The sequence below is a fragment of the Nilaparvata lugens genome, chromosome 6 (assembly GCF_014356525.2).
Source record: "Nilaparvata lugens isolate BPH chromosome 6, ASM1435652v1, whole genome shotgun sequence".
NCBI classification, from domain to species: domain Eukaryota; kingdom Metazoa; phylum Arthropoda; class Insecta; order Hemiptera; family Delphacidae; genus Nilaparvata; species Nilaparvata lugens.
In genome coordinates, this window is record NC_052509.1 from 35,000,674 (window position 1) to 35,026,225 (window position 25,552).

Genomic DNA, 25,552 nt, shown 5'->3' on the forward strand with positions numbered 1-25,552 from the left:
CAATTTCAATAAACTTCAAATCATCCGTACTGTGTCAATGATATTTGATTGCAATTGGTTTACATTCCGGTTTTAAATTGGAAAACAATGACACCGGTTCTACAGTTGAGGCTGCCACGCTGCATACGGTTAACTGCGGCTTTTTTCCACCAAAAACTACTTTAATACTTTCATGGTTTTTCAAAATATCATGTCCAACAATTATATCCGCACAAAGCTCTGGTAAGACCGAAAGATTTGCTTGTTTGTAACAGTGATCAAGAATGACAAGATCTACTAATCATTGTCCTGTTATATTGGATGTGATTGATGTAGTCGCCATTGATACAGTACCCCTACCTGGTCTTATAGAAAGACCTAGGTTAAGAGCAGTAGAATTGTTTATAAAACTCAGAGAACTCCCTGTATCTATCAAAGCAGAGACAGATTTTCCATTAACCAGGGCTTGTACTGTACTCTTTGTCAATCCTCCGGGCGAAGCTGCTAGGTCAATAGAGTTCATAATATCTTTCGATTTTTTTGATTGTTTGGTTTGTAATTTACTCGACCTGCAGACCTTAGCAAAGTGCCCCTGTTTTCCACAATTATGACAAATTGTGTTTTTAGCTGGGCAGCTGACCCGAGGATATCTCAGATTACCACAAAAATAGCATTTTTCATTAGCAGCAGCTAATAAACAGTTTTCTGAATCAGTATTCTGATTGCTTGCTTGAGTATTTTGGGAAGAAGTTGCATTTAATTGGGATGAAGATTGGAAAGCTAATGATTGTGCATATGCAAGTTCCAGGGAACTGGCTTGACTATATGCCTCTTCTAGTGTTAATGCAACATTCTCTAGTAAACGCTGGCGAATTGTAGGAGAATTCATTCCAGCAATAAATGTGTCACGAATATAATCATCCCTATTTCTTTCAGCTGTCACAGCTTTAAACTCACAGTCCTTACTTAATAGTTTTAAGGCATGAAGATATTGATCAATAGTCTCATCAGGCTGTTGTTGACTTGCAGATAGTTTATGTCTTGAAAATATTTCATTTACAGGTTTTACATAGATTCTCCTTAAAGTAGATATAGCATCATTATACGTACCACTTTCGCTTATTTACTCATAAATATCTGGAGTGATAAAGTTGATAAGTGTTTTGAGCTTTTCAGAGTCTGATGATTGTGGTGCGATACTGGTAATGAAGTTCTGAAAAGTTTTGTGCCAATGTGTCCATTCCTTGCTTGCAGTTGATAAGTTTGGATCCACACTAAACTTGTCTGGCTTCAGCATCGTATTCATTTTACAATATCAAGTTATTAAAATTGTAATAGGAATGAGAGTTAACACGACATAAGTATTTAATACGTTAAGAAAGGTTTTTAATAACTTGAACTATACAGGTTTCGAATTGGAATGAGTTTGTTTGGAGACTTAGTAACAGTAATAACAAATTCAAAACATATGTTGTTATACTACAATGAGTAAATTATATTGTTCCATCATTTAAAAACTCTTCAAGACTATAGGTATTTTTAACTAGAAATACATATACACATCCCTCTAGAAAATTATACTTGACTTTGACAGATTTTCAGGCAGCTTGCTGAAAAGTTTCAAGCAATAATCACATTTTCCGACTCTCATTGGAAAATTTCAACAGATCATGTTCAATGAATGTATTTCCGCTACCACGTATAAAATAGATATGAAAGCTAAATCCTAATTTTTTTTTCAAGTGCTAATTCTATCTGCAGTCGGAAGTAGAATGTGATAGATATAAGTAGATGGTAAAGTGAGCAGTTCAAGAAAAAAAATCTTTGTAAAGTGAGATTCGATCGTTGAAAAAAATCAAGAATTTGAGAGATACTTTCCGCATGTTAAGCTGGCCACTGACGAGCGTTCCAACAAGCCAAATGGCACGGTAGCGTGCCATTGGAACGACGTGAATGGTGAATCGCGCTCGTATTTTGGTGGAGTGACGCGGCTCGATGGAATTCCAACCGGTTGAAAATCCATCGCGCCACGCCAAACCCAAACCTACGTCACTCCAACTCCTCGTGAATGGGGAATCTCGATGGCATGCTGGAACGACGGAATGACCGTGAATGTGGAAACCTGTGGGTTGTCCCGTCTCAGTGCGTGTCAGACCGTTGACTTGGAAGGATAGATTGCTGTTTTGCTCTTGTTTTGATTGTTGTTTTGTTCTTGTGTTGTTGTGTTGTCATGAGTTCGAACCGGGATTTTGTAATCTCTGTGATCGAGATGTACAGGGATCATACCTGTTTGTGGAAAATAACAGACCCTGGTTACCATGACAAGGTAAAAAGGAACGCTGCTCTGGAGATGATCCTTGAATTTTTTAAAACTGTTGATCCCACAGCTACAAAAGATGTAGTTACTAAGAAGCTCAACTCGATGAGAGGCTCATTTCGGAAGGAAATTAATAAGGTTAGTTGTTATTATCAGGTTTCAGGAATAATTACTCCCAATCTCTGCGATGATATCGCTGTGATGAACTTCAGCTCTTCATAGTTCATCCCGGTGGCCAAGAAACGTAGAGTTGCAGCCAACCTCTCATGGGGAGTAATGCACTGTCTCATGACTGTATCTTTCTTTGTAATCATCGGTGTTACCAAACGAAGTAAATGGTTGTAGGTATCTTCATCCATACGCAAATAATTCTCCCAGTCCGAAGGTTCGACACTAAGATCTTGAAATAAATTCAGATGCGTGTGATTCCACCTATTCGAAAATAAACGTTTCACCCATTTCCGTTTGGGTTTTTTCTTTTTACGTACAAACACACAGCTGTTGAAATCAGGAGAAGTTCCTCGTCCATACTTGATCACAAACCATCAACTACTGGAGTGATGGAATGGAGTGCTCGTGAATTGACCCACAAAATATTTACGGATTTGGATCGTTCCAGCTGGAGTGACATCGCGCCGCGCCACGCCGTTTGGAACGCTCGTCAGTGGCCAGCTTTAACTGTCTCAGCAGATCTTTGATAGGAAGCAGTGATTCGAGATGAATTTTGAGCAGCTGAGCTCGTAGAGTATGAAATTATCTACAATTTGGAGCCGAGTTTCTGTAATGTATCCGAATCGTTTTTGAGTCAAAAAAACTAAAATCGTCATTTTTAAAATTGGCAGTAACTTTAAAATAGTATTAAAACCGAAAGTATTGTTCATTAAAGTGAGAAGAGGAGACAATTTTTCAAATTCTTGCTAGATTTTGGAATTTTATTTTAAGTATTTTACAAGATAAGGAGCTTTGAATATAGAAAATGGTTATGTTTTTGTGCATTGAAATACTGGTTAAAGAACTCAAGGATGAATTTTATATTTTTCGACCGAATTAGACTTATGATACATGATTTTGAACTGCCTTGACGTGCCGAGAAGAAGGAGCTGTAGTACGTTGAGATCCGATCATTATGTCTAAAGTTATGAGTGTTGGAGATTTTGATCCTTGAGGTATCTTTATGCGCAACTCACCACTTAATTAAGTGCATCTAATGGGTGATTCTCATAGAACATGATATTATGAACTTATATAGGTAGGCTAATTGTGCAAAATTTCATTGTGATGACAATGGAGTTGGTAATAATAATAAGCTAAAAATTAGGTATTTTCAAAAATACAAGGAGCATTGTTGTCAGGTGTACCAGGAAATCTACATAAGATTGAGCGCTCTACCTGGTCTCAGATTGTAGAGCACAAATTAACGCCCAGAGGGCGTAAAATTGGAATTATACTTTTAAATGGTAACAATCGGAAGATATGTTGATCAAAATAAGTTTTTTCTTAAAATTTTACGCATTTTTGAAAAATTGTAAATTAGTTCTCAATGAAGATGGAGAGTTCCGAATGATCTCATTTTATTAAGATTTCCATAATCTAAAAAAAGGCAGCAGCGAATTTTTCCGTCAGATTACAGTATTTGGCAGAAATAGGTGAAAACTGGAGAATAAACAGGGAATACAAGGTGTTGTGGGTCACTCTGTATCTAGTAACTAAAGCCGTGTCTACACTGAACAAATGTTCGACATACATGTTCGGCAAACATGTTTGTTGAGGAGCTCAGGGACAAACATTTTAAAAAGTTTGGACAATCATTGTTTGTCAAACAAAAAAATTTTTTTCCAAACATTTTTAGAGTTGGCAGCTGTAAAAAATAAAACCTGTTCTTCCCACTTACAAAGTGTACGCACTGTGTACAGTAAATTGTTCCATCACGTGACTAGTGCAAAATGTTCCCATGGAACACCATTTCAGAATCGTTAGTTCAAGCTTTTGGCGCGCACTTATAAAGTTGATTTACACCAAAATGTGTCGTTTACTAGCTGCGTGAATGAAGAAAGGCTGTTTTACAAACTTACCGTCTAGAAAAGTGTGCATTTCTTTCATTCCATTACTCTCAAATTTTCTATAGAGGAAAATTCATTTAACGAATGGTTATCAAACATAATTTTGTTGGATATGTATTCTATGGCTATGCTATGGTAAACAAGCTATCAGCGAATGCGCAGAGAAGCAAGCAGACTACAAAATTAAATCAACCAATGAGAGCTCGGATAGTTGGAACTGTAACAATTTACCACGCTTTGACTGTGTGGCAGGAATTTGGAACTGGAACAGGTTTCTGGTACAGAATCTGTCAAAATTCTTCCCATGTGACGCGGAACTTTTTACATGGTAAATTGTGAATCAGACAATTTACCACATTCTATGTACACAGAACGGGCCCAAATATTTTGTTTGGTGACGCGTCCACACTGGCCACGGGCAAATATTGTTTGTCAAACATAATAAATTTTGCCCAAACTTCTTCAACAAACATGTTTGTGGAACATTTGTTCAGTGTGGACACGGCTTTACAAGGAATTTTCGCATGAAAAAATTGGTCCTGAACTTCTCTTATGTATTCAAACATAAAGGATCAGAACTACAATACAAATTGCAAGCACACCCCCTTTTTCATGTCTATATTGACTGGACTATTATAACTACCCAACAACGAACGGTAAAAATTAATATTCATCGTAGGTTTGTAGAGCATTAAATTCTCTTTACTTTGATGTATCATGTTACTATTTCAAGTTTTCTTCCCATTGTTATAGGATGGTGAAATTTTCAATTTTGCAATGAGTGGCAACTCAGTGAGAGCTAGAGAAGCGCACTTTTGCTATTTTCACCTGCCAACTAGTCCTAATTAAGCTGCAAAGTGTTAAAATTGTGTTCCAGACATTCTCTTCAAATTTCTTTGTCAAATAACAAATTGTTGCAAAATTGAAAATCTCACTCCCACATTGAAGCTCCTATAACAATGGAAGGAAAACATGGAATACTAGAATAATACATCAGCTTGAAGATAAAATTTGATGTTCTACAAAATCGACTATAAGCATTCATTTTTACGATGCATTGTTGGATTGTTATACTCCCTGAAAATGCAAAAATTTGGATGGAAACATATGTTTTTGATTTTTTCAAACTTTCAAGAGAATTATACTGTAAAGTCAAAACTATTGAAGATATCGCAAAACTCTACAAGGCGAAACATGTAGAAAATTTATGATGTTTCATTTCTGAATGGTACTTATGTCGGTGGAGCGCATTGTTCACAAGATATAAGTGTGTAAGCACCAAATGAAAAATTAAAAAATTAAAGCTTTTAAACTACCCTCTTCCCTCTAGCACCTACCCCTGGTGCTGGGATGAGGACTTATGATGTTGATTATCAAAAACTCTAGATAGGTCTAACAGCACCCCCATAGTAGAATTTCCTTTGTCAACCTCCTCAATAACTCTTTCAATAAATGTGATTGTTGATTTATTTTTAATAGACCCATTTTGACATTCACTGCCAAATTTTCGGCAGGCACTTTATATGATCCTGTTATACATAATCCTTTCATCAATCTTCGATAAGACAGACAAAACAGATATCGCCCTGTAGTAGTTAATCATATTTGCTTGATTGCTTCATTTTATTATATTGAAGAACTTATGCAAAGATAATGATTTGTAAATTGAATTATAAAATGATTATTCATAAAAAGCGATATTTTAACATATGAAATATTTCCATACAGGCCAAAAGGTGAAATGAAAAAGATGTCAGAACCACATAATTATGTAGGCGATACCATCAAAATATAAATAATTGGTAGTATGATTCTCATGTTATACTAATACTTATCAAATAAATAATATTTATATTTATCAAATAATATGGAAAATCTAATATACGGTGGGCTTTGAATTTCGATTTCATATATACAATGCCAGAGAAGAGCGAAGAGTAAGTGAGTGGTCTGAATAAGTGGAAATCAATATTTATTAATAGCATAGAGAAACGATAGCATAAGTAGATAATATACCATGGTATAGGGCGTTTATGTCGCAACTTTTACTGTTATCCCAAGCCGATAGTTCACTTAGTTCTTTCCCATGAAGCTGTGTGACGCTGGTAGTCTCTCAAATTGTACCGTACATACACTCTCAACCCAACAAAACAGTAAAAATGTACAATAATCGACAGTAATCGGCTTGAGTTAACAGTAAAAGTTGCGACATAAATTCCCTACACCATGGGATATCTACTTACGCTAATGTTTCTCTATGTTAATAGTAGGTACCCATTTGCAATAAAATCTGACTGGGTATTCATGGAATTTTATTCAATATTTCAAAAGAATTGCATTATTAATACAGAAAACTCTAAAGTGGCTCCCTACTGTAACCAGTTTAGAGCTGGAATTCCGCTGAATTTGATGTGAATTTTTTTATTCAAATTCATTCAAGAACAGAAAAATTTTCACTATATGAATATTCCAGATACTGTACGTTGTTATTAGCAGTGATGTTCCATATATAGAACGGAGTAAGCGTTGTCGTGGAGTGATAATTGGTTCAAAAAATGGCATTGACTGATTTATTAGCACCTCCATGTGAGGATGGCAAAAATAACTTATATTTAAGCTTGTCCTTAATAGATGTTTTGTATATTTTGGAAAGTTTCTTCAGTTTGTTGCATTTGACTAAAAGACAAGACAGTCGAAGTTTCATCATGTTTATTAATGTCATTGTAAGTAGGATTTTATTTCTTATTTCATTCTGGAAGATTGATGAATATTTCATTTTTATTGATAAGCCTATATATAGTTTGCTAAATTCTAATATAGGCTAAGTCTCTGCATGTAATTATTATAAGATTTTTGAATGTTTGTTTGCTACTGGCATTCCAATCAATAATTATCAATTTACTTGATAGTAATTTTATGCGCAATGTAAACAATACGGTCTTTATAAACGGAAAGAACCAAATATATAGGCTATAGAATTTGGATTATATTACACACAATATTTTTTTACAGTGAACTATAAGGTACCTACCGTCCTACCGTAAATTATCACATTTTCATTTTGAATATCAATAAACTGGTGATTCCGGTCTCACAAGACACGGTATCGTACCTATCAAACTATCTGTAGATGAACTGTTTTATTTTATACTGTATGAATGAAGTAAATAAAGATAGATAGAATATGCTATAACATGTTTTTATTATTTTATTTGACAGTTTATTTGTTGTGTTGTATTTGCCGTCACTGTGGCAATACCATTGGACACAACCGTTCCACCCGACATAACTTTCACTACTTTGAAGGAGGATTCTTCACCAGAAATTTTAGCCACTTCTAATGTTGAAGCCAACGAAGAATCAAGGTATTTATTCATCCATCACAAAAATGATTGGAAACAGAATATTGAAATGAATTTATTGATATAAAATAGGATACGAGCAAGGATATTGAGTAACTGGTAATATTTTAAATGAATATAATGTCACTTTATTCATCACACGACTCACTTTTAGTTTTATATATTACAGGCAGGTAACTCGTGCTCCACAAGGGTCCAATTAAAAACTTGACAAACTGAAAACTTAGAGAGTTCAAAATAGGCCTATAACCATCCACGGTAAATTAAGAATCTTAATGTTAATCAGTTTAGTAGTTCAGACGTGATAATGCGTCATTTGTGTATTTCCTATCCCGTACATGTATAAGCCAATTCTTTTCATTATAAAAATTCTTTTCTTTATCACATTATAATAATATTCTACAAATACATAATAATGGTACAGCTATTGATCTAAATTTATAAAGAATTAAAAAAAAAAGGATTAGGGAGTTGGGGGCATTTTTTCTTAATCAAAAATCGACACAAAATAAACCAATAAAACTAATGGTTTTCAAGTCACAATAATTACCTTCTGTTAAACACCAAGGAAATTAATTATTATAAACGAAAATCCAAATTAAATGCTGTAAAAATTACAGCATGCAATGAAAAATTCTTCAATAAATTATTTTCTATTTATTAGTATTTAATTAATTAGCATTTGAATAAATGCTATTTTCTCATTAATTTTTATGTGTACCAAGAAAATTCTTGTATCCTAGTTACATTTATATAAACTGAAAAATAATAATGAAAAAATAATACGGGTTGGTTATTGTTTTTCAGAAATGCAATTATTTTAAATTAAGTAATTTCATCATAATATAACGGCATCATGATCCTTTTGCTTAAATATCATCTATTTGAACTTGAGATATAAAACTAAAACTGATTAATAAAATTCGACTGTATAATTCTTTGTTAAATTAGTGTGAATAGCAAAAAACTCAATAAATCAAAAACTTATTTCTTATTAAATTTTCGACTTCGATGGTCTAGGAGTTTGCATTATTGTAGGTATTTTAGGTCCTAGGTACCAATTATAAGGGCGTCTCAGATGCTATAAATTGTTTCAGCCGTTAGGCGGATACATTAATGTCTCTAATGGGAGTAAACTATACGAGCGGAATAGACGCTCCCCATATTCCAAAAGAGACCATGCATTTCCTCAAACACGCAAAATAAATTCAGCGCGTAAGGCACCTGTATAGTTGGAGCCTATTTATTATTACTCGTATTTAGCGTACGGTATGACAGATACACAACAAATATATAGCTCATGAGTCTCAAATGCCTACATATACACTGAATATTACCAAATTCTTTGAGATGTTGTGTAGTTTTTGGTCAGGAGAACATAAGTTTGTCATAAGTTGAAGTCCTAAATAGCCAAATAGGAGAGGTGACATCAGTTATTCATTTGTATTGTTGTTGTTAGCGTGTGACTTGGATTGTGGGAAGTCCCGTAGAAAGTTCCACTTCGCCGACATAACCACAATCTCCCACGACGGAAAACTATGATTGTTATTATTGATTTTCACATAAATTTTATTTTGAAAATGTTCCTTTTAATTTTAATCCATATAATGGGTATTTTCAAATTTAGCTATTATTAAGGATGTGCACCACGCTCTGAAAACGTTTTACTGGTGACATTTTTCAAACAAAGTATTTTGTTTTGGATACTATCAAGTTACCAAAATGGAACAATTTTCAAGTAAAAAGTTGAAATTTTGGAGACCCATTTCCAAATTGGTTACAAATCAATTCATGCAATTGCAAGAGTACATTCTCTAAGGGAAATTTATTCAATTCTGAAAAAAACAATCTGATTCGAGTTATTTTCTAAAATTAAGTAATAAGTTTCCCTAAGATTGATAAATTATTTCATGAGACGAACAATATTATGGAAGATGTATACCCAAAATTTCATGGACTTATTTGCTACATACAAATTCGGAAATGGATCTCGCCCAAGATTTCAACTTTAATCTCAAAAAGTAAAATAATAGAAAAAAGTCTTTCCTTAGAAATGTGTTGCATTTTGGTAACTGATAGTATCCAAATCGAAATAGGTACTTTAAATAATGTCCCCAGTAAAAAGTTTCCAACGGCGTAGTGCAGAGCCTTGAGGAATTATTGTCAAGATGTGGAATGACCTGAAATTTGTATAACATTCAAGACACCATTCTATTTTTGTAATTGCTCACAGTGAAAGAACCAATATATTCATGAATGAGGAGTTGGAATTGCTAGCGATGAATCTGCCTAATTTATTCCGGTAAGTTCTTTTATTTTTCGAATTTCCAATGAAATGAGGAACGAATTGTTAGAATAATGAACAGAATTTAGTGACCTTTGAATAGAGAATTGAAATGTTTTAATTTAAAAAGCCAAGTGAATCAATTTGAAAACCAATCAATATGAAATGAACAATACATTTTTTCAAATCACTTCTCATAAGACTATACTAATTAATGTTACAGATACTATCCACAGGAAAATGAATGTAAGATACGGTACTGCAATTTTGAATCATAAGATTTTATTTCTCATGAAGTTTAGAATTTCAGTCAAGTGTCATTGATTGAGAATCGTACTCTAAGATTATAGTGTGCTATAACATTATAGGGTCTATATATTTTTTCAATAATAATAATAATAATAATAATACGGTATTAAAAAGACCGTTATTTACATAATTTAGTATTATACAGTATAACATATTTAGACTATTGTCTAAACTTTTGAACATATAATAAGAGCTATATTTTATAAGAAAATTCAATAGCCTACAATGGATCGTTATCATAAAATAATATAAAACACATTTATTTTTTAGACTACCAAGTGAATCAATTTCTGTGGATTAGAAACACGGAACCACTGTTCTTGATTATTCATGGTAGGATAAATTAATTTTATTTCAATGGTTTATTTTAAGGAATGTGAGAGAGAATTTATTCTTCAATTTCTATTATTCTGTAAAATAGCCTATTTAGATAACATCCAAAATCACAAAATGTGTGCTGCACTGCTTTCTTCCTTTTTTTCAAGTCGAACATTATAAAATTGTCACTGTTTTCATACTAAAATTGCAGTTTTTGATTTTTCCATTATTTATTTATTTACAAGTGCATCTTCAGCCTCAAGTATTGAGGCAAGTATTTTAAGCCTAGGTGATGATCAGGGGATGAATGATAATACAAACGTTTTTATTTATGATGATTACATGAATGGAAAGAGAATTAATTTCAGTACCAATTGAATTAATTTCTGTGGATTAGAAACACGAAACCACTGTTCTTGATTATTCATGGTGGGATAAATTCATTTTATTTTATGGAATGTGGGACAGAATTTATTCTTCAAGTTCTATCCTTCTGTAAAATAGCCTATTTACATAATATAATATACAGAAATAGCCTAGTTGATTCTGCACTGTGTAATGACTATAATTACTGGATAAATCTGGAGTGGCCGTAGTCGAGTGGATCAGATACTGGCTTTATGATTCAGAGGCCCGGGTTCAAATCCCGGCCCGGGCAAGATATTTATCTCGGGCCACTCCCGTGTTTCGGATGGACACGTTAAGTCGTCGGTCCCGGCTGCCTAAAAAGCAGTCGTTAGGTCATGTCAGAGGCCCTGAAATTGATCAGTGCGACCTGAAAACTCTGACACCAGACCTGAGCCAGCCAGGTCACTCGATATTATTATTATTACTGGATAATAATAATCATAATAATATTATCAGTCAGTCTACGGACTTTGTAAAGAACGGACGAATTTTGTTTTGCTCTCGTTATCTCTCAACTTGTGCCTGTCGTCTTTCACTCGTTCAATGTTGTTCTAGTAAATCTAACCTAATTCCGTACTCAAATATAATTTGTTAAAGTGACTATTTCTTCGTTGTAATTACTTCTTCCACTGGTAGACGGTATGAGTGCATGCGGGATTTGCTCCGTAGTCCTTGCGAGGACCGAGAAGGATAAAATCAAATGTGGTCAATGTAAGGACATGTACCATGCTAAGTGTGTAAATCTCACCGCTGTAAAACTTCAACATATCGCTGGTAAGCCGTGGTCGTGTAGTAAATGCCTTAAAATGAAGAGACTTAATCGCTCATTGACGGAAGGTGATATTTCGTTGAGTAATGTCGATTCATTTGATTACACTGATGCTTTCGTGACTGAACCGCTGACTTTGGATGGAGTCAAAGTGTTGATCTCGGACTGTTTGAAAGAGTTTATTGTTCAAATGGACGAAAAAATCTCAAACTCCTTGCTTCCTATTAGTGCTAATCTTGCTAGTAATAATGAGCTCCTGAAAGAATTGCAGAAGACTATCGCTAGTCAGAATGAAACTATCAAGTGTCTCCGTTCCGAAAATGAAGAATTGAAGCATAAAGTGATTAAACTCAGTAGTGAATTTGATGATTTGGAACAATATTCGCGTAGAGAATGTATCGAAATACACGGTGTTCCCGAGGCGAGAAATGAAAATTTGCAAAAGCTATTCCAGGATGTAGGGAAAGCAATTAAATTTAAAAAGGGCTACGAGGCAGTCAGCTGTTGTCATCGACTGAAAAAGCGCAACAATCAAGCTACACCTGGGATAATAGTAAAGTTCACGAGGAGGGAGGATGCGGAGGACTTCATTCAGTTGAAGAAGGATAAGGGAGTTCTAACTACACGTGATATTGGTCTTACTGGAGCCAATCACATCGTTAACGGCAAAGCGTAGAGTCCTGTTAGGGAAGGCCAGACAGCTGGTGAAAGCCGCTAAATTCAAATACCTGTGGGTGGATCGAGCTGGAAGAATCAAGGCAAGAGTTGTGGACGGTGGACCTGTCTCTGTGATTCAATCGGACGACGATTTGCTGCCCTTTTCTCGATTTGCTGACACTTCGCAATAATTGGTTATTCCAATTGAATAAACTTTAAAATGAACAATCAGTTTGATCTCGTGCTTTTAGTGAACTATTTTGATTGAGTATTCTTGTTATTGTTTATCAGTTTTTTATTTATTTCTTGTTTTTATATTGTGTGCATGCATATTATTAATGGGCTGTCTCTATTAATTAATATTCTTTCTTTGCTTATGAAAGTGAATATGCAGCTGCAGGTGAATGGTTTAACAATCAGTTTGATTTCATGCATTGAATGAATTATTTTGAATGATAGTTCTAATTATTTATCAGTTTTTATATATCTTATATAATTTATATTATGCACATATTTAGTGGGATCCCCTCATTAATTTTTTCTATGCTTATGAGAGTGAACATGCAATTGAAGGTGAATGGTTTTAACAATCGGTTTGATTTCGTGCATTGAATGAATTATATTGAATGATTATTCTTATTGTTCAGCAGTTTTATATATCTTATGTTATTCATATTATGTACATATTTAGTGGGATCTCTTCATTAATGTTCTTCCATGCTAATGAGAGTGATTATGCAGTTGCAGGTGAATGATTTTTATAAACTAGTTTGTTTCGTGCATGGAATGAATTAACACCACTTTTATGCACTTGTTGAATAGCTGAACTCGTAATTGCGTACAATCACTATCTCTATCATTTCATTCAGTGTTATCTTGTCTGGCATGTTTCGACTCCTATAAGTTTTCTCTCGTTTCTCGCTTTACAATTTTGTTTATTACTATTGTCTCTTCCTTCATCTTCTGCATTAACAATGAATAATTAAATACTGAAATTTTTGTCTTTTTTATTTTGTTGAATTCTGCATGATTTAAATTTTTCTATTGAGCGCTGGCTATGTCTGGTTGTGAGTTTGTGTGTGTGTGTGTGTGTGTGTGTGTGTGTGTGTGTGTGTGTGTGTGTGTGTGTGTGTGTGTGTGGTGTGTGTGTGTGTGAGAAGGAAATGAGAATAAGAGAGTGTACATGGTTTGGGGTACTTAGTTATCACAGAGTTTCTATCTATCAAGTTATTTAATTTTAGGTCAGCAAACCCTTGCTTTATTTTGTTTTTTTTTCTCAACCCATGTTTATCTTGGAATTCATTTTTGGTTGTTTTGTCTAGATTGAGTCTAGTTTTGTTTACTTAATTATCGGTGATGAGTGCGTAATGGGTTTATCCGTTCATCTTATTCCATATCTCAACTGTTTTTATTCTATTTTAATTTGTACTTTCAATTTTAATAGTACTATTACCATCCAATCATTCTATTTGTTTTTCTTCTATTTATTAAAAATTGTTATTGTCATGGAGAGAGTGAATGAGCAGCGTAAATATTTATCAATATACTATCAAAATGTTAGAGGTTTGAGGACTAAGACACACATTTCTGACTTCACTCCTGGCTTCTGATTATGATGTTATTGCTATCACTAAGACGTGGTTGTGTAATGGAATCATGGACAGTGAGTTGTTCACCGACTCCTATATTATTTATCAGAGAGATAGGCCACAAGGTATGGGCGGTGGGGTCCTGATTGCTGTTAATCGTAGGGTTAGCTCTAATCTATGTCCCTGTTTAACTCTTGATCCGTACGAGAGTCTTGGTGTCAATATCAACTTTGAGGGTGTTAGCCATACAGTAATCACTGTTTACATTCCTTGCTCTTCTAGCTTTCAGTACTTCGATACCTATTTGAGTCACCTGGAATCTTGTTATGCAGCTATTGGTGATAAGTTGATCTTTTTGGGGGATTTTAACTTACCTGAAATTACCAATGATAGGTATTGTTTGGAGCTGGGCTCTCCTTCTGCCAGAAGATTGGCCTCTTTCGTTAACTTTCATGAGCTGGCTCTCTGTAATAGAGTTCTTAATTTTAATAGTCGTATCTTGGACTTGGTCTTTTCCAGCATTGACATTAATGTCGAGCATTGTGATTATTTCCTGGTTCCAGATGATGCTCACCATCCATCGCTTGTCATTACAGTTCAGATGTTATCCACATTTCCTAATTCTCGTTCGAATTGTATTGAACTGTATGACTTCAGGAGGGCGGACTATCTCATGCTTTATATTCAGTTGAGAGACTGTCATTGGGAACTTATTTCTAATTCTTCTAGTGTGGATGAAGCTGTTGATTTATTTTTCAACTTCATCAATGAGTGCTTTGATAATTGTGTGCTAATGAGGAGGCTCAGGCCGGGAGGCACTAAATATCCACCATGGTTTAATGCTGAAATAATAAGATTACTGAAAAGGAAGGATAGGTGTGCTAAAAAGGAGAGTTTTTCTCTATTTGTACCACTTGGAACAATTTAAAAGCTTGAGAACTCGGGTCAAGCAGTTGATTGCTCGGCAATATAGTAACTATATATCCAGGGTGGAGTTGGGTATCAAAAGTGATGTCAGGAGCTTTTGGGGTTTTGTCAACTCAAGGAGAGCTAATGGCTCTACTGATGAAGGTATGCATTTGGGTGATCAGGTTTTTGGATTGCATGATTTGCCAGATGGCTTCACTCAATATTTTTCTTCAGTTTTTTCTGATGACACGCACTTGGCTGATGTCGACGATGGCAACATCAATCCTGGAATTAATGTCCCTTCCCTTTCAATTGGTTCTATTGACCTGAGTACAATATTGGCAGCAATAGGTAATCTGAGACCTAGTTCTGGCTGTGGCCCAGACAATGTTCCTCCATTTATTGTGCCGTGCTACCAATTTCTCCTAATTTGGTTGAATAGCATTTTTCACCTATTAACCTAATGAAAGTTATCGGCTCCAACGTAATAGATTCTTGATAAACTATGAATGGATCTATCGCCTATGAATGAGAAATCCAGTTTTCAGAGCAAATCAACTTATAATCTTCAGAAGAATTTTGGCAATATACTACACAAATACACAAAGAACAATATCTTACACGCTTAAGCATCTAAAATCAGTACGAGCTAAATACTTATCCACTTATATAGTTGAAAAACAATGGCTATAGGCTTGTAGACACACAAATCAATTAATTATAGACAAAATAGAACACTATAAACTGTTCAAAACTCAATTTAAAACATTAATAATTCACTTAAACAGAAAAATATTCAGAGAGCACAAAATTAGAACACACGCAGCCAGCCATCATTTTTAGAGAGAAGGACGCCTCCTCGTCAGAACAAAAACCACTTCTCAAAATCAGTGTCTACGTCATGGACACGTCACCAAAAATTTATAAATTACAAGTTTAGAATTCACATTTTATATTTGTTCTCAATAAAACTTTATTTTGAAACTATTATTTTAAATTTTCATATATCATCTCTATTTAAATAATCCATTTATCTGTTAATTCTGTCAACTCAGCCTCGGTGACACCATGGAACATGCAACACAATCATTTACGATAAATTCTCAGTCAAAAGTTGTCCGTATATCGATTACTCTGATATTTACTATAAAGTTTTATAGATCTCGAATTGAAGATTCGATTCCAATCGAGAAAAAATGTAATATTACAATTGTAAAGGGTTGTGCTGAAATACTGGGTCCTCCCATGAAGTTCATCTTTGATCTGTCCTTGAGGTCTTCAGTGTTCCCCACCAGATAGAAAATTGTTAAGGTTATTCCCATATTTAAGTCTCAAAGGAGGAATGACATATCCAACTTCCACCCAATAACTCAATTGTCACCTTTTGCTAAGGTATTTGAGAGAGTGCTTTATGATTGTGTGATTTGTCATATTAGTCCCTTTTTATCTAATAGTCAGCATGGTTCCCTGAGGGGTCGCTCAACCACAACTAGCTTGCTTGAATTCATGGCTGATGTTTCAGAGGCGCTTGATGTTGGGGGTAGAGTGGATGTAGTATACACTGACTTTTCCAAGGCTTTTCATAGGATCAGTCATAAGCGGCTTGTTTGCAAATTATCTAGTTTTGGTTTGGTGCCTCGGCTTGTTAGTTTCTTTTTGGACTACCTGAGTGATCGTCTTAATTATGTTTCTGTCTTGAATTTGAAATCTAACACTTATGTCAGTTCCTCTGGTGTGCCTCATGGTAGTAATTTGGGTACTTTGTTGTTCTTAATGTTTATTAATGACCTGCCTGGCTGCCTGTTGCAATCCAATTGTTTGATGTTTGCTGATAACTGGAAGATCTACAGGAGGATTGATTGCCATAATGATTCTGTTCTGCTGCAAAGTGACCTGGATTTTGTCTCGGGGTGATGCACGGATAACGGCCTCAATCTCAATGTTGGCAAATGTAAATTTATGGTCTTCACTCGTAAGCTGAATTATCCTATTTTCAATTACACAATTAATGGCTTTCAACTCTCTGGAGTCGATAGTTTCAAGGATTTGGGTGTATTGTTTGATTCTTCTCTGAGTTTTGCTCCCCATGTCCATTCTTTAGTTGGTAGGGCTAATAGGATGCTAGGTTTCATCATGAGATATACGGCTGGGTTTAGAGATGTTGAAGGCTCTCTTTCCTAGCCTTGTTCGGAGCTTGCTTGAATATTGTGGTTTGGGATCCCCATCAGGTGGGTCTGATACATGAGATTGAAATTGTTTAGAATAAATTTTTGAGATTGTTATTTTGTAGAAAACAGAATCGTCCTTGTCCTTTGGGTTTTCCAACTGGTGTGTTGTGCAGCATGTTCGGCTTTGAGACTTTCGCATCCAGACAGAAGGTACTTTCTTGTTTATCCCTCTATGGTCTTGTGAACGGTTCTGTGAGCAGTCCTAATCTGTTGGCAAGGCTGAATTTTAAGGTTCCTGTCTTCAATAATCGTAATCGACAAGAGTTTTCAACCTGTAGATGTAACACGGTTGGTCATTATTACTCACCAATGAATCGTATTCCTCGTATATTCCTCTGCTGTGATGGTCAGGTGGATCTCTTCTCCTTGTCTAGATGGAGCTTCAAGAGAAAAATGTTTACCATTCTTCAATTGAAGAGTAATATAGACCTGTTGTTCTTAATCTACTCTGGCTCACAATGGTCTTTTCTTTGTTCTCTCCATGGTCACCCTTTTCCCACTAACTAATTTTGAATATTTTTTCCACTTCCCTTTTGCTCCCTTTTTCTCTAGTTCTTTATCACTTCTCTTAGAATTAACCATATGTAATACATAGGTTATATGTTGTTATTTTATGTGGTTATGATTGATCTTATTGAATAATCAAAATTAGGTTTCATCATTTACCATTAACATTAATCTTTTATTTCTCAAAGTAGCTATAATACAATTTTTTCTTGTCTGTTTTTCACATGTACCATTTTAATCATTCTCTTTTATTACTATTCTAGTATTTATATATAATTTTTAATAATGTATTTTCTGTATTCATGAGTGCGTTTGGGCTGTTATGCCTGTTGCACTCCTAGATTTTTGTAAGAATAAATAAATAAATGAATACCGAAATAGGTCTATTTTCTTGAATGTCAATTACAGAATATACAACAGTCCAAATCATATAACATGTTGCTGCACTGCTTTCTTTCTTTTTTTCAAGTCGAGCATTATAAAATTGTCACTGTTCTCATACTAAAATTAGTTACTTATTTTTTATGATTAATTCACAAAGGCATCCTCCTAGAAGTATTTTAAGCCAAGGTGATGATGATAAGGGATGAATGATAACGGCTGTTTCAAAAAGGACGCACATCCAAGTTTGAGGGAATATATTTTCTGTATAGGGAATATTTTGTTCCCCCAAATAACAGTTGGCACTATCGAACTCATTGTTGAACCAGCATGCACCATTTTACATTTACTAGTGCTTGTTAGCATTCATTTGTAATCTGTAGTGTCTGTGTATGTTCAACTATGTTTTTTCCAAAGGATGAACGTGTGTTTGTTTATTATTGAAGGTTATTTCGCATATAAATCTTATGAACGAGTAAAATACGAATTCAGGTTGAAATTTCCTAATTCTGCAGTAACTAATAACACCACAATAATGCATCTGATCGATAAATTTCGTGAGACTGGAAGTGTACAGGAAAGGCACAGGTCGACCGTCAGTGTTAACAGAACAAGTTCTGGACAATGTGAAACAACGTTTGACTACCTCACCCAGGAAATCACTTAGAAAGTTATCTGTACAGGCTGGATTGTCACTATCTCCCACTTTCAGGGCTACTAAAAAATTGAATCTGCGTCCTTACCGTATCAGAGTCGTTCATGAACTGAAGGATGTTGACCATGGGAAACGTATACAGTATTGTCGTTGGAAACGTTCTCTTGTTAAAGACAACAGTATTGAAATATTGGATCGTGTTTATTTCAGTGACGAAGCGTGGTTCCATTTAGATGGTTACGTCAACAGCCAAAACTGCCAAATATGGAGCACTGAAAATCCTCAGGCATTTCAAGAACGACCATTACATGCATGTAAAATTGGTGTTTGGTATGCGATCTCCCGGCATCGTGTATTGTAGGGCCTTTATTTTTTGACAAATCTATAGATGGTGTTGTGTATCGCAACCTTATTGAACAATTTATAGCGTTGTTGGAATTAGATGATCGAGATGGTTGGTTTCAGCAGGATAATGCAACATGCCATACTTCTGCTGAAACAGTGAATATGATAAGATAATTTTTTGGCCATCGTGTGGTATCAAAAAGATTGTGGCCGCCAAGATCCCCAGATCTTACTCCAGCTGACTTTTTTCTTTGGGGAAATTTAAAAAAGTAGGGTTTTTAATAACAATCCTCATACACTCGACGAATTGAAGGCTAATATTGAAAGTGAGATTAAAATAATATCTGAGCAAACACTACGAAAAGTGGCTGCAAATGTTATGAAATGTGCTTGAACCTGCATTACTAGTGGAGGAAGCCATTTTGAACATTTATTAAAAGGTAAAGTTTAAGTTTAAAGGTAATTTGAATATAATGAAGTTTATAATTTCATACAGCATAACTTATATTTACTTTAATACTTAATGTAATAAATTGACATTGTCAAACTTGCATGTGTGTCCTTTTTGAAACAGCCGTTACAAGCATTTTTATTTATGATGATTTGATGAATGGGGAGAAGAGATGAAGGTTCTATGTACTAAATGTAACATTTTAAAAGATTAGCAGTCAAGAAACAGAAAAGAAAATAAGAAAAGAAACAAGAAACAAATTTTCAATTTCGAAAAATAATTGTTTGTCAAAATCAACATAATCAAAAATAAACTATTTAAAAATGTTACAATCATAATTAACTTGAAAATTAAAATAAGATTGACCCCACACTGTTTCACACAGAAGTTACTTTCAATATCTTATATTGTATTATGTTGTAACATTATGATTATTCTGATGAATTGAAACATAAATTTATCAATTCATTTATTTCGATTATGATTTTCGTATCTAGGTAGGATGGTATTGATTTACATCTCAATAATGAAGTTAAAATGTACAATATTTCTTGTCAAGAGGATTAGATGGAAAACAGAATACATTTTTATTTAAATGATAACTTCAGGGGAAAAGTGGGAGGCTTCAGACAGTGAGGGTTCCCGGCTCATTGCTGCCAACCAAGACATATATTAACTGAGCCTACCTATTTGTTTGATTATAATGGAATTGATTTCTGGTTTCTGCAAGATGTAATTAATTTCAAGGGAGCAATCGATGCAATTTATACAAGTGTATAATTATTATAAGGTCCTGATTTTTAGAGACTAATAATAAATTTAAGGCTAAAGTGTAGAATGATGTTGATGATCTAGTTTCCTTGTAGTTTAAGAATAAAAATTTAATTGATCCGATTAAAAAATTATGTATCAAGAGAGGCTTGAGAGACAGCCTCCCGTAGACTATGCTTACTTCTTACTGTCTCAAGCCTCCCTCTATTTTTTTCTATTAATGAATTGATTAATATGAATCCTTCCAATTTTTTATTTGAAAATGTATGCAGAATTGTACCAATATTGCAGTCATGGATAGTTACACTAATAAATATCCTAACTTATAAGGTAAAAAATCACAAAAAGAGCAATGAGAATATTATTATCCTGAAGGTTGTTTATGATGCTACTGAGAATGAAAGAATTTACTGAGGTAGCTTATACGAATAGTGACTTCTTCCTCACTTTATTACAAATAATTATCAATTTCATTTCCCAGTTGGAAATTTAATTTTAGTAAGAAGATAGAAGGCTACCAATGTCTATTGGGTTTTGTTTTTATGAAGAACTAGGTTTATATAAATTCACATTTTGACAGACTATTAATAAATATGAAACATTGACAGTAGTCAATTGTTTTTCAATTTCTATCGGAACTGGTGTTCTGAACAAAGCTCAGGCTAGAGCTACCAGAGGACTGTAATTTACTATTTAAATAATCAAATACAAACAAGGGGAAAAATTTAATCTTCAATTTGAGCCAGGTTATTGTACAGTTAAACTCTGCATTAATGAACAATAAAAAAGCAAAAACTCATCATATTTATTCCAATCTTGACTACTTACCCTTTGAAGCCTTTATTGGGTGTTTTGGTCAGGTTCAGGGTGGGACGAAATCTGGGAATATACAGGTTATTGCTTACGGGCTGCCTTGTCATTGATTCTGTGTTCAACTTGCAGGTCATACACTGTGTTTCGAACAAAGCTAAAACTGGATTCTTTATAAATTCAAATCCGATTCAAATTAACTCAATTCAATACTATTTATGCTGTTATATTCATAATTCACACACATGACACTCAAACAATTTACAAGAAATTTCTGATCGAAAATTACATGACAGACAAACACAATTTTGTCTTGCAAGACAACGGGCCGACGAGACAAGACAGACAAGACTTTCAAAAAAATCCACAATGCCAAGCAAGCAGGATGGTCTGCGCCGACGCAAACACAAGCCTGCTATTGGCAGAAATACAGTCTGGCATTCTGGCGCTCAAATTCGAGTTCTCTGGCCAGAACATAGCCCCGCCTCTGAAAAACTATTTTTCAGCCAAGTTACAAAACTGAAAAAAACCAAGGAAAGGAAAAATCCGGACATGCCAAAAAGAACAAAACACCAACACCAAAAAACAACACAAAAGAAAAAATGCAACAATCACAACAACTATTGAGTTGGGAGTGGATATAATTTTGTTACTGGTCTTTTATAAATACCAGTTTTTAGGTGAACACTCGCCACTTGAACCTCGCCGTCACTTCCCGAAAACACTTGTTCAATGACACCCAGTGGCCACTGCAATGGAGGTGTGCTTGGTTGGTCAACTACCACAACCGTTCCCACACCGATAGAAGTGGGTGATTTCAACCATTTTTTACGACTTTGAAGTTCGTGCTGGTACTTTCTTCTCCATTGGTTCCAGAACGATTGAATAAGTTGACTGATCAATTCATACCTGGTAAGACGATTCACAGGGACACTGTCCATGTCCCGCATGGGAAACGATTTCAACGGTGTTAGAGTCAAAAAGTGTGCTGGTGTTAAAGCCAGCGGTTCACACGGATCCTCACTCAGTACACACAGCGGGCGGGAATTCAGGACACCTTCAATCTGCACCAATACAGTGTTCAGTTCCTCATAGGTGAGAAATTGATTGCCAATTACTCGGAATAGATGCAACTTTACAGATTTGACATTTGCCTCCCACAGACCTCCAAAATGCAGCAAACCAGGGGGAATGAATTTCCAATCAATTTTGTATTCGGCAAGTTGACTAGTCAATGTGGTTTGAAACTCGGACGAGTTCAAAAGTTGATATATTTTTCGCAACTGTTCCTTGGCACCTACAAAATTAGTACCACAATCGGAATACATCACATGACAGGGTCCATGACGTGACAAAAAACGATGAAACGCAGCTAAAAACATGGGCGTTGATAGATCTGATACCAACTCAATATGTACAGCCTTTGTTGCCATACACACAAACGGCCAAATGTAGGCTTTCAAAACACAAGCACAAGCGTTTACGACGTCTCATCATAGTAATATGCAGAGGACCAGCATAATCCACACCACAATTTTCATATGGTTTGCATTTTGACACTCGACAAGCAGGCAGGTCACCCATTTTCGGAATAATTGCATTATTACTAGGTCAAATACGGAAACAACAATTACACTTGAAGACACAGATACAAATAATAGAGCGAGCAGACAGTATCCAGAATTTCTGTCTGATCAAGGACAACAATAACAAAGGTCCAGCATGACAATTCTTCTTGTGATGATAATCAATTAACATCGATATGAAAGCATCGGATTTTGGTAAGATCATCTGATGACAAGTCTCAAATTCAAGTCCAGCATGAGACAAACGACCGCCAACGTGAATCACACCTTTATCAATGAATGAGACAGGCAATGTAGGCGCATAGAACAATCTTCTCCCTTCTCTAATTGCATAAATTCAGATGAAAAATGTATCTTCTGTACCACTTTACATAGATACCTCTCAGCAACATCGAAATCTGATTCTTCTGATTGGGGTAAGATTCGTAAGAATTTGAGAACAAGAATTACAATTCTCAAAAGACGACCATAATCCGAACAACGAACAATCAATGAATATATTGCATTGCTGTTACAATCAGGAGATTTTGTGACTGTCAACACTGACGGTTTTTTCGCCTCCGGTGGATCCACTATCTCTTCCATTCGAGTTCGGATGGGCCAATCGCATTCGTCCTCTGCTATCCATGATGGACCTGAGAGCCACAACGGAAAGTTCACAAGCTCAACTGGTGATAAACCTCTAGACAAACAGTCAGCAGGATTTTCAATTCCGGCAACATGCATCCACCCCTGTATACAAGAATCCTGTATTTTTGCGACATGATTAACAACAAAAGTTTGCCATTTCGCGGATGGAGCATTAATCCAACACAAGATGACTGTAGAATCAGAGAGTGCGACAATATGAGACACATGACAACGTTCACTAATAATAGTGACTACTGAATTCATGAGTTCTGCCAACAAGAGTGCCACACACAACTCCAAACAAGGTATTGAAACAACTTTAGATGGTGCTACCTTGGACTTTGAACACAATAATACAACTCTTGGCTCCTCGCTCTCCTTCTGCAACTTCACATAGATAACTGCACCATAACCAGAAAATGATGCGTCACAAAAACCAATCAAACTGATGTGAGAATCCTGAAACAAACCAACGTGACGTGGAACAGCAAATTTCAACAATAGAGGCAACTCTTCTTGACAATTCTCCCAAAGAGTGCATATAGACTTAGGCAGCTTCTCATCCCAATCCACTCCTAATTTCCACAGTTTCTGGACAAGACACTTTAGAAATAATGTAAACGGTGACAAGAGACCAAGTGGATCATAGATACGAGCCATCACTGACAGAATAGAACGCTTAGTAGCAACGACCTCACCACTCTTGACTGAAAACTGAAACAGATCAGTACTTGGTTGCCAATTCAATCCCAAGATAGCCAAGGAGTTGTCTGCTTCGAAATCCTTGTACGAAGAAGATTTCTCTTCCTCCAAGAATTTCTCCAGCATTGATGGTGAATTTGAAGTCCACTTTGTGAGCAAGAAACCTCCTCCCTCAAACAGCTGCTTGGACTGACAATACAGCTCTGCGGCCTCTGACTCTGTGGCAACAGATGTGACTAAGTCGTCCATGAACATGTCTCCTGGTATTCTCGCCTTGGCTGCTGGAAAACGATCTCCATCCTCCTCTACAAGCTGGTGGACGATGGAGAGCTTGAAACACCAAAAACAACACAATTGAGCTGATAAATTTCGATTGGATCCTCCGGCGGAAATCTCCACAATACACACTGATAACGACAGCAGGAATCCTCCACTAATATCTGTCAATACATTTGTTTAATGTCGGCAGTAGTGCGATTGGGAACAAACGAAAATTAACTAACAAAACAAAAATGTCAGTCTGCAATTTGGGACCAGCATGAAGAACCTGGTTCAATGACAAACCAGATGATGTTCTGGAACCAGCATCAAATACAATTCGGATGGGCGTGGTAGTGCTGCTTGCTTTACGATGGCGTGATGCAGTATGTAGTAACCACCTCGGTCTGTCTGATCTGCTACAAACGACATGTGACCCTGACATAGGTAATCGATCAATATTTCATGATATGAAATATGAATATTGCCGTCAAGCTCTAGTCGTCTCTCCAAAGTCAGCAGTCTGCGTTCGGTGACAGCATACGAATCTCCCAAGCTGCTGGGTGGCTCCATAATGACAAGGCAACAACAAAACGACCAGAATTCACACGATGTACAGACTTCCAAAATTTACCTCACACTCCAACTCTTCCGGTTTCAGTTGACAGCTTGGTGCAGGGCATGATTCCAACTCCCAAAAATGTTCCACAAAACTATCCAACGATGGACTACTCACAAATGGACTACAGATGGCTGTAAAACAATTTGACACATTCTTTGTTGAAGTGAGAATCGGCGCTCTCCCCATCAGAATGTGACCAAAGACACTATCAACAGTCATCAATTCATGCGATTCACCTGTACTAGGACTCCCACGTAGCAAGTGAGAAACTAACTCCACACCAATGATGCCATCTATTCTACTAGGAAGGTAGAATTTGTCGTCAGCCAGTGTACAATCTCGAACATTAGCAGTGATGGTCGACAACACAACAGTCGAATTTTCTACATCGTTGGATGTAGAACAACAACTAATAGGTGATGTGCCATCTGCCTTGGAGTTCGACGAGGACGCAACACCTTCATTGGAACTTGATCTGGAAAAGTGCAATAAAGAATGATGAGATTCTCGACATTGAGCACACTGAGTTTTACTACTCAAATGATCCACATCAAGACAACGAAAACAACAAAACTTTCCTTTAATCAAACAATAACGATGCCAAGGAGTCATTTTCAAGAAACTTGCACAATCTACTAACTGATG

General features: G+C 35.6%; 1 protein-coding gene across 3 annotated transcripts in view; it reads left to right on the forward strand.

The window, feature by feature from the left end:
* The first annotated feature begins 6,968 nt into the window (after window positions 1-6,968).
* Window positions 6,969-25,552, forward strand: part of LOC111053415 — a 54,363-nt gene continuing 35,779 nt past the window's right edge. For 2 of the 3 annotated variants that reach the window (XM_022340306.2, XM_022340307.2), the window contains exons 1-3: window positions 6,969-7,079; window positions 7,576-7,721; window positions 9,952-10,020. In XM_022340306.2, coding sequence (XP_022195998.2) covers window positions 7,062-7,079; window positions 7,576-7,721; window positions 9,952-10,020 — 233 coding nt within the window. In that variant the 5' untranslated portion in view covers window positions 6,969-7,061. The remainder of the gene's footprint in view (window positions 7,080-7,575; window positions 7,722-9,951; window positions 10,021-25,552) is intronic. The other variant, XM_039430693.1, reaches the window with a different exon arrangement.